Source organism: Pseudoliparis swirei, chromosome 13 (genome assembly GCF_029220125.1).
Source record: "Pseudoliparis swirei isolate HS2019 ecotype Mariana Trench chromosome 13, NWPU_hadal_v1, whole genome shotgun sequence".
Classification (NCBI taxonomy): domain Eukaryota; kingdom Metazoa; phylum Chordata; class Actinopteri; order Perciformes; family Liparidae; genus Pseudoliparis; species Pseudoliparis swirei.
In genome coordinates, this window is record NC_079400.1 from 65,024 (window position 1) to 79,731 (window position 14,708).

Consider the following 14,708-nt stretch of genomic DNA (forward strand, 5'->3'; position numbering starts at 1 on the left):
TTACGGAAAAAAGGAGAAGCTGGCACTACTGTTGTCTCTAAATCTAAGTATAATATTGGTCAGTGTTGATGCGTCCTAAAACGAGATGAAAGGCAATCACTATATTGAGTTAACAAATTACGTAAATCCGCACAAAGTTGAAAGAATAGCTCGGCGAAGTCAAATAAAGCCGAGTTTGCGCTAACGCGAGCTAACGCTGCTCCATTGACTTCTGTGTTCAGGAGCTAATAAGCTAGTAAAGAGGCTAGCGTCTGTATGTCGCGGTCCACATTTTAATGCATTTACTCGCAATCCATTGTGTGTAGATTTTAAAATGTGTTGTACATATCTCCGATGTGAGGTCCTCGGACAGGGATGTCTATATATGCAGTTTGTAAAGCCCTCTGAGGCAAATGTGTAATTTGTCATAATGGACTACACAAAATAAACTCAATTAAATTGCATTTTTAGGAAACAGAGAGATAAAACCTTAATATGCGTTTTCTTTATAGACGTTTGTGGAAAGAGAAGACAACCAGTTAACACAGAGCTGCTCCAAATGCAATACCCGTTTAAGCTTTGGCTATGAACATTAAGTGTGTGTGCTGAATGCATGTTAATAAATACATTTGACTGATTTTCAACGAATACGTTGTTTTATTTTTTTAACTTCAAATTTTCAGTGTTTTCTGAAAAAGAAAGGAACGTGCAAAGAAAATAAACATTGATCAAACAGCAGTCTAGCTATATCTGTATCAAACAATGAACTTTGGGAGCAGTTACACTTCGGCTGGTCCAACCTTTTCATGTAATCTCCCTCAAATCCAGGGTAATCCTGATTTTTAGGATCAAACTGATCCAGATTTCCCACCAAAGTTTTGAAATCCTCAACAGCAGTGTTTAATCCGGATAAAAGGCAGGATTGGATTACCAAATCCGAATCTGCAGGATCAGATTTGCTTTGAAACACCCGTTTTTGGGATCTGATCAGGATTTAATCCAATCCAGGAGGAATCCTGGTGGATCATTTTGAAATACCAGCCCCAGGTGTGCTGATCTTGCGGTCATTTGGTACAGGAAGTCTTGATAGTGATGGAAAGGAACTGACATGCGTTCAAGAACTGTACATTTTTTCCCACCACATTTCAGGAGCAAATGTTGACTCAATTTTTTACATTTATTTGACAGCTGCAACTGCTACTTTGTAATTATTTAACCAATGACAACTCTAAAATCAATGTTTAAGTGAGGAGTCCACTCCTTTATATAGGCACTAAACTTGTGTAGAATCGACACAATGTTGACAGTTTAGTCAACATCTACACTGTCTCTACCGCAGCCTTGTGGAAAATGTAGTATACCATGTTTATCAACACTTCCCCTCTCAGGTCTCCCCTTAAGAGGAAATAAATTGGCATGATCTTGTTATTTATACTACCTTCATATTATTCAACATGCATGCAGAACTTCTTTCCCCCTCAAAAGGTTGATCTTCGCTTTTCAATAAAGAACATGGAAAGTTGCACAGATAAGCATCTTTCTTTTATTGAAGCATCAAGCTCGTAGCACAGATATATTTAGCACATCTTGACCATTCAAAGAACGGCAAAAGAAAGAATTAGAACAGCAAAGTTTCTCCTTCAGTACATCCTGCAAATGCACCCCCTTCTGTTACCAGGAGGGTGGGGTGGGGGGGGGGGGCTTTCAGTCTCCCTTCCTCTGGAGAGAAGATTGGCAGAGGAAAGGAGAGTGAAAATGAACACAAACGAAAGAATTTAACAGAAACATGAAGGATTCAGCTTTGAAAAAGATCATCCCGTGACTTCAGAACAAACTGGTTTCACGATGACTAAAGAAAAAAAAGGGGGGGGGAGAAAAGATTGGTCCGCAGCAAAATATACAAAATATATATTTTTTGTATAAAATTCTATTACCATTCAACTGCAAAAAAAATGCATTTTGAGTTCACTGTATAAAAAAATAAAATAGCATAATGATCCACACTAACAAGGCTAAAATGTACTTCTATCCAATAAGAGCTAGCTTTAAAACGCTTTGCGTAATTCTGATTAGTTTTACCAATGTGTGACTTAAAAATAAAGAAATAAAGAAAAAGGAGCGGATAACAGTCATGGCAGATGACCTCAAGTCATTAGACAGCTGCTCATGTAAGACCGAAGACTGGCTGCCAGGAGCAAGAACCAAGACTCTTCCGATTACACCACCTGGTCCAACTGGAGTGCCTCACTGGAGTGCCTCGCGGGAGGATGCTGATGCAACCGTAGGCAGGCGCCTTAAAAACAACCAAGCGTAGGTCAACGGCCACCGTGTCGTCCGGCTCGAGGTTCAAAAGCACATTCTCTGGCAGGAGAAGCGTCGTGAAAGCCACTCGGAAGCCGGACGCCAGGCGGGGAGGGCGGACCGGAGCGCCAAAAGATACCCGGATCTTCCCTCAGTAATTAGTCTGCAACGTGAAGTACGATTAATAAGTTAGTTATGGGAAGAAACTGTTTTGGAACTAAACGGCATGAGTTTTCACACAAAAAAAAAAAAAAAACACAACAAGATACCGGTTAAGCTGGTGACAAAAATTCATCGAGCACACGCGCATACGGAATGATCCGGGATCACCCTTGCATGCTCAGACCGGCCTATTGAGAATGTAGTTTTCTGTATGGTGTGGGGGGCAGAAAGAGAAATTGAGGCAGGCGCTCTACTGGAGTGGTACATTCAGCTCAAACCCAGTCCAGGCTTTTATCTAGGGATGTGTACATTCAAAAGATGGGGGTTGGGGAGGTTGCTACATTCAGTTTGAATGTTTTAACCACTTCATGTGAAAACGATAGTGCTGATAATCACTGGAGGTGAGGGAGGGGGGGGGGGGGCTAAGGCCCAGAGGCTTCCTATAGATGCAGGGTGGAACAGCGCATGTCTTCAATGATTTATACACAAACATTTTCCAGGCATTTAAAGCCTGTCTATTGGGGCGAGCACACGGACTACATGATTGATTGTCTGTTTCTAAGTAGAGTACAAATAAGTGAATGCTGGTGAGAGTTGTCATTAAAACTAAAGCCCAGCAAAGCAGAATGTATTTTTCTTAAATTGTTTTCTACCTATTAGTGCCCTTGAAAATCGACCAATGGGCTGAGAACCTTTTATCCAACATGTGCAACATTAAACAGCAAGTATGGCAATCGGAGAAAGGAACTCAAGTGTGGACCAACAAAGCGACGACAATTGGAACGGCCAAAAGCTTACCATGACTTATACATTCATTTAGACAGCGAGAAATAAAATAATAGGACAGCCTTCTGTCTTTTTTCGTACCGTGAGCAAACAGGTTTGTTAAAGTGCACTCAAAAAAACTGATTCGTTGTTCACAAATAAATACATGAGCGAATCAGGTATGTTTGGTCGAATTTTGACACTTTTTTTGGCGGGGACGGGACACACGACGGATGAGCTGAGTGGACCGATCTGAGCATGGCAGGGGCCCTGGCCTAGTGTGGGCGGAAGCCTTGTCTGTGGAGGATGAGGGGGGACACCTGCAGGAAGGGGCGGCCGCGCTGGAAGCAGGCGGGCGGCCGCAAACGGAGCGTGTTCAATTCCTCTACATGCGCCTCAAAATCACGGCAAAGGTGAGCTAGAATATCGAAACGGGGAGAAGAGCTTTCATGCAAGAGGTCTAAGTAACGGGTACAACAATGCAAACAATTCAAACTTGAGGCAAAGCCGGGGCGGAAGAAGAGGGAGGAGGAGGAAGAGGATGATGACAAGCTCTCTACTGGGGTGAGAAGCCGGCTGCAGGGGAGGAGCGGCCCTGAGCTTCCGCCTTTCTTTTTACGCCTCTTCTTCATCCTTGACCCTCAACTCTGCTGGATCTGTTGGCGGCTTTTTGCGTAGCTTGTGAAGACAAAATTGTACTCGTTAAATTGAGCCAGCTGGCGGTCGAGGCGCTTGTAGCCCTCCACCTTCTGGGCGGGAGAAAAGACACTGCGACATTTGGAGCTCTGCGGGAGCAAAAGACGAAACGACTTCAATTCCAAAATCCATCAATGGAATCAAAAGGTGTACTTAAAAAAATACATACCTGATTGACAAAAAGCGTGGTCACGAACTTTCCTGGCTTAAACACATCCACCACCTTGCTGACCAGGTCGTCGTACGACGTCTGGGAGAGGTTGGTTTCGAAGCTGACGTAGGAGAACTCCGGCTCCGGGGTGATGTGGATGGTCCAGTAAGTTCCCTGAAGGCGACGACACAAGCAGAGAGCGCCACGTTACAGAGACGCTTGCGGCAGTTTGGCGCAAATCCAACAAAAGGCACAGAGGCAACTCACGTCGGTCTTCATTCCATTCATTGAGTATCCACAAGGGTTGAACATTGTGGCATCGATCACAGAACCTGGTATCAGGTCACGAATTCCACTCATCTGAAACAAGAGAAGTATGTTTAAAAAACAGGATTTCGCCACAACTCCAGACGGGCTCATTTGTGACACCAATAATCTACTTACACGAGTGACATCACTTGCAGAAACACCATCTTTCATATAGAACTGGTCCATAATGGCTGGATCGAGGTCGCTCATCAGAACTTCCAGCGTCTGATCCGCATGCTTGTTCTCCCAGTACTCCGGTAAGTCCAGGGTAAACAGGTACCTGCGGGTGGCAGACAGCGAAAAGTTTATTCACTTAAGGACAGGCTTCTATATCACCCAGCGGTGTTCCTGGTGTGTTATAATCAAAAACATTCAAATAATGGTTCAAGTGCGTAAATGCCCTTTTTTCCTTTTCTAATATTTATTATTGGTTTTACTCTGAGAGAAGAGAGACAATTCCTTCGAAAAAGTATTTCCGCTTCCAAAACATCCACTAATGTTAGCAACACAGTGTTATACATCCATCCATCCATCCATTATCAATACCGCTTCATCCTCATTAGGGTCGCTGGAGCCGATCCCAGCTGACATAGGGCGAAGGCAGGGGACACCCTGGACAGGCCGCCAGTCCATCCAGGATATATGTTATACATACATGAAGTTTCAAATAGTGTGGAGCTTACCAGCAGTCAGAGTTCAAACGTCCCATACAGTAGGCTGCACCATCTGGAGGAAGGAAAAACAAAAAGGTTTGATTTACAGCAGCTGGTCTCATGGTGGCCGTACACCACTGAAATACGTAGGCATGCAGCTTCTATTGGATTTCTGTGCAACAGGGCAACTTCTTCAGCCTTCCCATTTTACAACACAATAGATATGCAAAGGGCTTGGGTCGGGGATGGAGAACCAATGGCAAAGCAACGGGAAGAGTATTTTTATTTAGATTGTTCTTATGGGTTCCTAAATCAGTGCGCGAGTCTCGGCACAGCAGTACAATATGGATTTATTTCACCAAAGAAGTAATATGCAGTTAAGATAATCAAATGCCTCACTGACTGTACCAGTCGTCTAACTTTAATAATAGGGATACAGTATTTCAAGAAAAGATTTAATAATTGATAACAGCAACAAAATTATGCAATTTATTTACAGGTTCCAGTGTTTCCCCAACCATTCTATCAGGGTGGCGTCCCGCCCCCCTGAAATCTCCGCCCGCCCCGCCACCCTGTAATTTTCTCTATAGCGCCAGATTACAGCAGAAATAATTTAAGGTCCCTTTTCTTAAAGACGTCTTTGTTCTTTTATTAAACGGCTGTTATTGATCGTATCTACACAACAGCATGTCGTTAACACTTCTCGGCTCTCTGTCTCCGCAGAGCTCCGATGTCGGCGTGTGTGCAGACACGTGCACGCATACAGGTGAGCACCACCGCACCACCGCCCCCCCCCCCCCACCCCCGGCGACGCCGCTCGCTGTAGGTCCCTTTCCTATCTGAGGGGGGGGGGCATCGTGAAGGAGTTAAGCTTAAAGGACCAACATGGCTAGCAGCGGCACTAGTCCCGCCCCCCTGAAGCTGTAAACCTAGGGGAAACACTGGGTTCCATAAACTGTATAAAAAGGAATTGAATCGCCTAAATGCCTGGTCACGCCCTACTTTGCTGCAATTGGCTAGTACTACTGCGCTGTGATTGGGCAGATTATTTGTCGGTAGCAATTGGATTTCATACGCTGTGACATGAGCATGTGGATGAAGCATATGGTTGTTCAATTTGAGTCTTTCGCAGCTGCCTAGTTAGCTGGCTAGTTCCAAAATACTGTGACGCTACAGCGGTTACATAAAAAACTAAGTTGCCACTCATTTAGCGGTAGCAATGTGCTTCCCTATATGGTAACCAGAGTGTGTGGATGAAGACATACCTAACCAATCACAGCACGGAAAGACGGGATTGGTGGAACATTCTTCGGGGAGGGGTGGGGAGAAAGAGAGAGAAAGAAAAATGCAACCGGGCTAGAAGCGCTGTACCATTTTGGTCTCTATCAAATGCATTTTTAAAGCATTTTTCAGGAGGGGAAAATGGGGCAGACTTAAGAGGGTGGTGTTAAGGTTCTACAATGTTGCGTACTTGGGAAAATCTGGCTGAGAAAGTCTACTTCCTCCTGGAAGTTTCTATGAGGGAACTCCTGATGGGTTGGCTTCATAAAGTTCTTGCGGGAGTAGAAGAAATTCTGCACAAAAAAGAAAAGAGAACAGCTGCAGGCATCAGTTAATAATACAATTTAATATTACAGTTGATACAAATTTGCCCCAGTGCAGCTCTCAAAAGCAGAAGTTTAGAAACACAGCAAGTAAACTAGAATGGGCACTCGGTAGAGCGCATACCTTCGCATATCACAAGATTGGGAATTGAATTATGAACATTTGGGCATTAGTTGCATGCCAATTGGACAAAAATGTATCGTGCTATGGTAAAAAAAAAGATGTTGACCTTTCCATGACCTTGACCTTTGACCCGATTGATCCCAAAATCTAATCAAATGGTCCCCGGATAATAACCAATCATCCCACCAAATTTCATGCGATTCAAGAAGATTTTGACCTGTTCATGACCTTTGACCTTGACCTTTGACCCGATCGATCCCAAAATCTAATCAAATGGTCCCCGGATAATAACCAATCATCCCACCAAATTTCATGCGATTCGGTTGAATACTTTGAGTTTTGCGAATAACACGCATACAAATAAATAAATAAATACACGCCGATCAAAACATAACCTTCCGCATTTTCAATGCGAAGGTAATAAGAAGACAGACATTTCAGGCTCTGAATGAAGAGCCGTTTTCACAGTTACTGAAAAGGGGCGTATACCTCGATGGCATCGAAACCGCAGTACTCCCTGGCGAGTTCCAGCAGAGGCACCAGTGCTTGCAGTAAGAGGGTGGTTCCGCATGTTTTCAAAATGAAACGTCTCTTGGAGACAAACATGCTACTCTCACTGTGGAAGCAAAAGAAGCACAACAGAGGTGTTCAACATCTGTACTCATTGTGTAATGTACACAAATTATTCCACTCTACCTTCCTTTTAGGTACATTGAGCAATTACCTGTAAATATAGATGTCAGTTGGACCAAATATTTGAAAAATAGCATTTGAATGGATAATACTTTTTTAAATTATTATTCTTTCCAATATGAAAAAAAAAAAACCAATAACATTAAATTGTACAATTGGTACATCCCTCCATGGATACAATTCATACAACAAAGGCTGTATGAATTTCAGCATGTCGTGTGTGCGTGTGTCTGGTCTGTCTGTCTGTCTGTCTGTCATTGCCTCATCACCCGAGACAGTGCAGTCGAAAGAAAGCAGTTTACAAGTGACCGATGTCTAATCCTGCCTGCCTGCCTTGTAAACACACGAGACGTACTGCGTGTAAAAAAAGACCCGGCACTCACCTGAGTATATAAGCTTCCTGCTTGTCAGACTTTGTCACACTTATGATCAAACAATGCACATTCTCCAAAAGTTTGTCCCACTCAAACCTAGAGAGAGAGAGAGAGAGAGATTAAATGTTAGCACTTTGACATCAATTTACTGGATTTTGGCTGGTATATACACATACATGTAAATTCCCCCCCCCCCCCAAACTGTAAAGATAGAGCAGTCGTTCTGACCGAGGGAGCAGTCGTTCTGACCGAGGAGGCAACCTTCAGTTTCTAAAAAGTGACACCAATGCGGAAAGCCCTTAAACCTGCATTAGGGGAGACTCCTCTGGTGGAAAAGAGAAGTCTGATTGTATTGCCATCTGAGAAAATTAATGCTTCCCACTTGATACCTCAGTAAACATGAGTTTAGCTACATCCATGAAAACAACATACATTCTAATAAAGCAAAATGTCAACTCTTTAATTGATGCATCAACCACTGATAACAAAAACAGACAACACTCAGCACTCTCCTTGACAACGATAGCAGGGCTGCCCCCCCTCCCCTCTGCAACCAACCACCAATCAAAAGACAGCTGCAGTGCAAATTTAGCTGCGTCACGTTCTCATTACATCGATAATACTCTATTGAAGAGGACTTGAAGCTAGCGACTTATTAACCAACGGCTCCCCAGACTGGCTGGGGACCCTTGATACATCCCCCTATTACCTGCGCTGATCTCTAGACATTTGTATAAAATTACTGAATGTGATGAGCAACCAGATCTAAATTGCACCACCCTTTATACAGCTGGCTAAAAGCAAACAAGATTACTTTATAGTCCTACACCAACTTATGGTCCGTGGCCTCCATCGAGAGATTAGTAAGTGAATTGTATTTTACAGGGCTCAACATAATCTTTTTAAAAAGGACATCAGCTTTTGTTTGCCAGAACTAAAAGTACGGTTCCCAATTTTTTGTAGCTTGCAAGATAATTTTTCGCCCAGCTTAAAAGATGCCAGGACACTCCGCTTCCCCATTTCCATTTCATCTGATTCTTTTAAATCAATTTGCTCATTTGTTCCCGATTTTGGCAGGTCAGTCAGGACTTAGTCAAACAACTAAATTTGCTTCCTTGTCTCTAAAATATGAACGTCTGCGTAGGATGCAAACACACCAATGCACTTGGCAGCGTTGACTGGTTCCAACTGTCAACGACAAGACTTAAATATCACCAATTCAACCAATAAAACAAATATTACATTCTATTTGAGGTTCACGTTTTGCCGAAAGCTGTCCCTTCTGATGTTAAAAAGGTGTCCCCTGCTACCAATTGCAACAAACGGCCAAGTACGGGTTGCCAATGGCAACCCTGGCTGTCAAGTCTCTCCTTTTCCAACTTAAGCAAAAATTAGTTTAAAGCAGGATCAAACAATACTGCACGAGACGGAACGCCTTATAGACACCTCAAGACTCTGGTCACAATGTGGTTTAACCAGTAGAAAAAAGTAGAGCTTAAACCAGGTGCTCAATGACTTCTTTGTTAATTACCATTTTTCTAGGCCTTAGTGCCATTATGAAATGAGTTAACTGGCTATCTACAAACGAGGATGAACCCCTCACACAGGTATGACATGTCCTGTTTGATCCAAATGCGTTTACTCCTTGATGACATCAGAGCTGTTGCAACGAGCTGGATCATAGCAGAGGGCCGACATTACCGGAGACAGGGGTCAGATCCCTTTTCAGTGTGAAATGCACACCACAGGCTATTTCTGGTCATTCTGAAGGATCAGATTCTCCTGAGAAAAAGAGCACCGGAGTGTTTTCATCCATGTTTCAGACACACAGAGCAACAAGATGACGGATTCGTGGAAGAGAGAGGACTGGTGGCACAACTCCAAGTCTCTTTAGATAAACATGCAATATGTCATGATTTAACATTTAGCTGCAGAGCCGAGGGGGACCAGAGACATGCACATTCTGAAGTATGTAGACCCAACATGAACATGAACTAGCCTTCAGTAGTAATAACCCCCCCCCCCCCCCCCCTCCGAGGGTTGGACGATGTTGGTAGCGTGAGCAAGATCCACATTTGTGAATTGGGTGCCCTTGTGGTCTTATTTGGACATTGGCAGACATCCAGCGAGAGCCTGATCCACTCGAAAGTGTCCCTCTTGCGCTGTTAATCTGCCCTCTGGCTGTAAATTATTGCTGGGCCTCTTTCACTCGAATGGTCACCCACTTTCCTAAAACCCACGTCCTCTGATGATCTGGCTAATGGCCACAAAAGTTACCCGTTTCAGTCTTGAACCTTGCCAGAGGCCATTCTGCTTAATAATACAGCCAGCGCTGTGACAGGTACGGTCAAGCGGTTGTCATCAAAAGAAGGGGAAAACATGTAACTTGGATGCTTCAACCGCAATACAGCCGATCCCAGTAACACACCTCCAGTTGCTCTACTCGCACTGAAGGATCCACAACTACCCTCAGTTGGCACATGACCGCCTCCGTGATTGAAAGCCACCTGACCATGGTCTTACTTTGGCACAGTAATACAAAAAGTGTGTCTCGACAGGCTTTTAACATCTCTCTGAATATCTGATCGCCCAGGCCGGACGTGAACGCAGCCAAGTGCCTCTGAACAAATCACAGTAGGAGACCCGTCTAACCAATCACAGAGACTGGGAGGAGAGCGCCTACATGGCTGGGAACGTGAGCAGAACGAATGGGGGAGAGTTCCTTCATGCGATAGCGGCCGAACTCTAAAACAGCAGGTATTGTGGCCGCCATGCCAGTGGATGTTAAAAAATAATAATAATTAGAAAAGTAGAGCCATGTGATCTAAGCCTCCCCCCAAAATAAGCTCACCCTCTGCGTTAATAGCGATCGTGTACATTTATTCGCAATATTTAGATGCAACACATGTGCCTTCTCGTTGAACAACAAACTAACTAAATTGTCTTTTCGCGATCTGTGACTTGTACGAGTGACCCGTCGATGTGGCTCGTGTCGCCGCACGCCGAAGCAACACGCGGTGACGACTGGCGACCACATGCGTGACATCTTAAGCGAGCCCCCCCCGCCGTTGAATGACGCAGACAAATATAACCTCTCCATTTATTTAGAAGGGGGAAACAAGTTAAAAAAAACACAACATCTTAGGTGCGTCGTATAGATTTGTTGCACGTTAATATAACGATGTCGTATTGGTTCGTCAAACAGTGTCCCAACACCAATGCGGCGCAATAAAACGCTTGCACACCGACAGGGGAGATTAATAGATGCACTTTTTTATTTTCATTAAAAAGGATCCAGCCCGTCTCATTGTGGCTCCAAAGTTAGTTGACAAATAAGGCTAATGACGGGAGGCGCGTTGATGTTATACAGTCGTGCGAATGAGAAGCCAGCAGTCGACGGCTGGACGTGTGTATGTTTTCTCCCTGGAAGTAGCCAGCTAGCCAGCTAGCTCGCGTTAACCGCGAGCTATAAACAGGGCGCCAACTTACGGTTACGGCGGCTATTAAACAGTTTATCGTTGCGCTGTCGCTCACCATAACGGCCGAGAAAGCGTGCCAGACGTGTATAACTGCCATATAACATTGTTTCATTAGCTGGAGAATTAATGACTCAGCTTGGTAAAGGGGGAGGTGGCCATTTTCGAGTGCCTGTGTTAGCTAGCTCCCTGATAGCAGGCGCTGGTGTCAAAAATGTGGCTTGCTAGCTAGGAATGGACTATAGCTAACTAGCTGGCTAGCTAACAGAGTATGAGCTCATGACTACATAAAATAGATTTCCGGATGAAAAAACAAAATCATGTTGTCGTGTGAAACTTGTTCCATGTCACGAATGAATTGCGGGAATAAAGCTACGCATGTGGCCGGCGTTTCAGCCATCCATATGCTACTTCTGCTGCTGCTGCTGCTGCTGCTGCTGAGGACTGACGCGACACTTTGAGAGACGTTCAAAGAACACGAACCTCGGGATGGTACGGAGGTCCCCGGTTCCTTTGGTTTCATCCTGCCGAGAGAACCACACCTCCAACAGCTTCTCGGTCCCCTCGAAGAAATGTGCACCATTATCTTCCATCATGAGACAACAGACACCCAACAAAAATGATTAAACTTCGGTTGTAATGTTTACAACTTGATTAATCCTTCTTCGATCGGTTATAATTTATTGAGGTACAGTCCTTTAAGCAATCCAGGTGTTGATTTTCTTGTGTTACCGTCTTCCCTTTAGCAGAGAATACCGTTAGCGAGTGCTAGCTAATATCGCCGGCCATACTGTGTAAGCATTGAATGGAGATGGCGCGGTGAATTTATATGGTAGTCGCCCTTACGTCAGTCTCGGTTGTCCCTGGTTGGGCCAACCAGGTTGTAGGACTCTGGTTTGTGATACGCAATTGGTTTTGAGCCCTGTCACTCATTGTAGAAACAGGGGTTTCCTCACGTGACGTTCTATTTATTTTCTTTACAGCCTGCACTCAGTTTGCAATGGTTTTCTGCACACATATAAAGTAGACCAAATGACATTTAATAAAATAAATTATATTCGCACAACAGTTAGCAATGTTCATATAAGACTATTTTAAAACGTGGGACTATTTCACCTATTTATCGCATGAATATAGTGCTATAATTTGAGCTCCAATATGCTTGGGCATATTTTTATGTAAACATGTAATTATCAGACATGTACGTTGCTTGTGTTCATATAAATGACATGTCTGAGTACTCTATGACTGCCACGTAGCGTCGCATGATAATATAATATATACCGCTCAGAACAGACTTAACGGTTATAATATGAGCCTATAGCATTTTGGATAATGTGTATTGTAACAGTATTATATCGTCCATTATAACTGCACACGTCCACAAGTAATACCAAAAGTTAAAATAATACAGTTGTGTTGGAACTTGCTTTGGAAATTGGCATTCATAATCACAATACATACATAATTATTACATTAAGTAAATGGTTTATATATATATATATATATATATATATATATAAAAGAACGACACTTCCCGGCGAGCCCCGCGCGCCAATTAGAGACGTCAACCAGCCAGTAAACATTAAGAGGAGCAGACCAAAATCCCAAACAAGGAAATGGTGGGGGAATAAAACGACCAGATTATTTAATTAATGCAATGTAATAATTACTATTTTATTTTATTGTAAATTAAGACGTATTTATGGGCTGAAATGGACTACGACTTTAAAACAAAGCTGGCGGCCGAGAGAGAAGGTGGATGATCTGTTCGATTATGAAGGCTGCAAAGTGGGTCGAGGCACCTACGGGCACGTTTATAAAGCTAAGCGCAAAGACGGGTAAGATAACCGCGAATGTCGTTGTTGTCCGGACAGGAAACTGACCGCACGGTGCGCCTTTTCTCCGGACACCGCGGGTGTGTTGACCGGGGTGCTAGGTGCGGAACTTCCCAAAGCGATAACCCGTGTGTCTCTTCTGTTTTTGTTTTCATGTAACACAGGTTGGAACCGGGCCGCGGAAAAAAAGTGAATAAATAAAGTTTTACAATTTTTTTTTTTTTAATCAGTCGGAAAAATATTTTATTTTGAAAAAGGACCGGATCCACCCATGTGTACGTCTGAGCCGCGTTCAGGAGTCTTAAAGTTCGGGTTTATCGCTGCAGGCGAGTCTCACGCGCCAAACCCTCTGCTGGCGGCACAGTGACAAAGAATCTTCAAACAGATTCAACCTGCTCAATGAATTCTGTCACTTCAGGGAAATGACAACTGTTTTCAAGTTGGCCGATAAAGTCGCTGCTGCAGGGCGAGTGAACAGCGGAACATTCTACATGTTTCAGACGTTGACCGGGTGGAAGAGGCTTTTAAAAGAGTTTGAGCGGTACTCCAACCACAAAAGACCCGACTGCAAAAGAATAGACCTGCAACCCATTTGTAAACAAACCCACCCGGTGAATCGAGCCCGTCCGAGCAAGAAAAAAATGTGCTGGAGATGCAAATGACGGTGGACTTAAGGGACATTTCACACAACAACTCTGCCGGTGTTCTAATGACAGCGACCAGAACTCGGTGAGGAGCAGCGGACCAAACACACGTCTGTGTCGCCGTCTCCATTAGCGGCTCGTTGCAGGTAAACAAGCGCACGGCTCACACTAATTCGGCGTAATGATGAGTTGTAGTTTTGGCACTTTATGCCCTTCGTATAATTGTATGACGTCATATGTATTACGTCATTTATATTGCCGGTCCGTGGAAATTATTTCTGACACGGAACCGGTCCGTGACTCAAAAAAGGTTGGGGACCACTGATGTAACACACTCCCTCACTCGCCAACGGTCTCCCCCTTCCTCCCTCCTCCCTTTCCTCCTCCTCTCCCCCCACCCTCTCCCTTGTCAAAACAACACAGTGAAACAGCGGAGCTAACGTTACTTTATTTTTTATTTTGCAATGTATTTAAACGCACTGGTATGGTCGTTCAACCCGAAAGAGACATTTCAGCCACTTTTCGCGAGCCGAGCTGCCACCCTCTTTCCCCATTTGTAACACTGTGCGCTGAGAAACTTTTTTCTTCGAGACTCCAATTTTAATGTAATATATTCGCTATTCTAAATTTGGTATGTGTTTACACACTAACACCGTCAAGGACGTGATGTGAATACAACGTAAAATACCAGCGGCAGGCGGACACATCTGCTCTACTATCGGTGTCACCATGTGTTAGTAGTACAATTGGAAGAATACCAGTTCATAGTACTTAAAACCGTGACGTTTTACTTTATTTTGAAATGGATTTCGTACGAAAATTAATGAGTAGTGATATGAGCAATGCTCATATTTTTCTTCTTCTCCCTTTTAAAGATATATCTTAGTTGGTATGGGCTGCTGGTCAAACAAAGAAAGAAACAGGGTGATAGTCTGAAAT

At 43.8% G+C, this 14,708-nt stretch overlaps 1 protein-coding gene across 2 annotated transcripts; it reads right to left on the reverse strand.

Annotated features, from left to right (window-relative positions):
- Positions 1-1,499: 1,499 nt before the first annotated feature.
- amd1 (adenosylmethionine decarboxylase 1) lies at positions 1,500-12,063 on the reverse strand. Of its 2 annotated transcripts, XM_056429941.1 has the most exons (10): positions 11,771-12,063; positions 7,821-7,907; positions 7,234-7,360; positions 6,488-6,590; positions 6,282-6,323; positions 5,047-5,089; positions 4,499-4,643; positions 4,322-4,414; positions 4,073-4,228; positions 1,500-3,992 (listed from the first exon to the last, which is right to left on the reverse strand). In XM_056429941.1, exons 1-10 carry the CDS (start codon positions 11,881-11,883, stop codon positions 3,849-3,851), a joined length of 1,053 nt encoding a protein of 350 aa, XP_056285916.1. In that variant the 5' UTR covers positions 11,884-12,063; the 3' UTR covers positions 1,500-3,848. The 2 variants fall into 2 exon arrangements, with proteins under 2 accessions (XP_056285916.1, XP_056285917.1); XM_056429942.1 differs by lacking the exon at positions 6,282-6,323.
- Between the last annotated feature and the right edge of the window lie 2,645 nt (positions 12,064-14,708).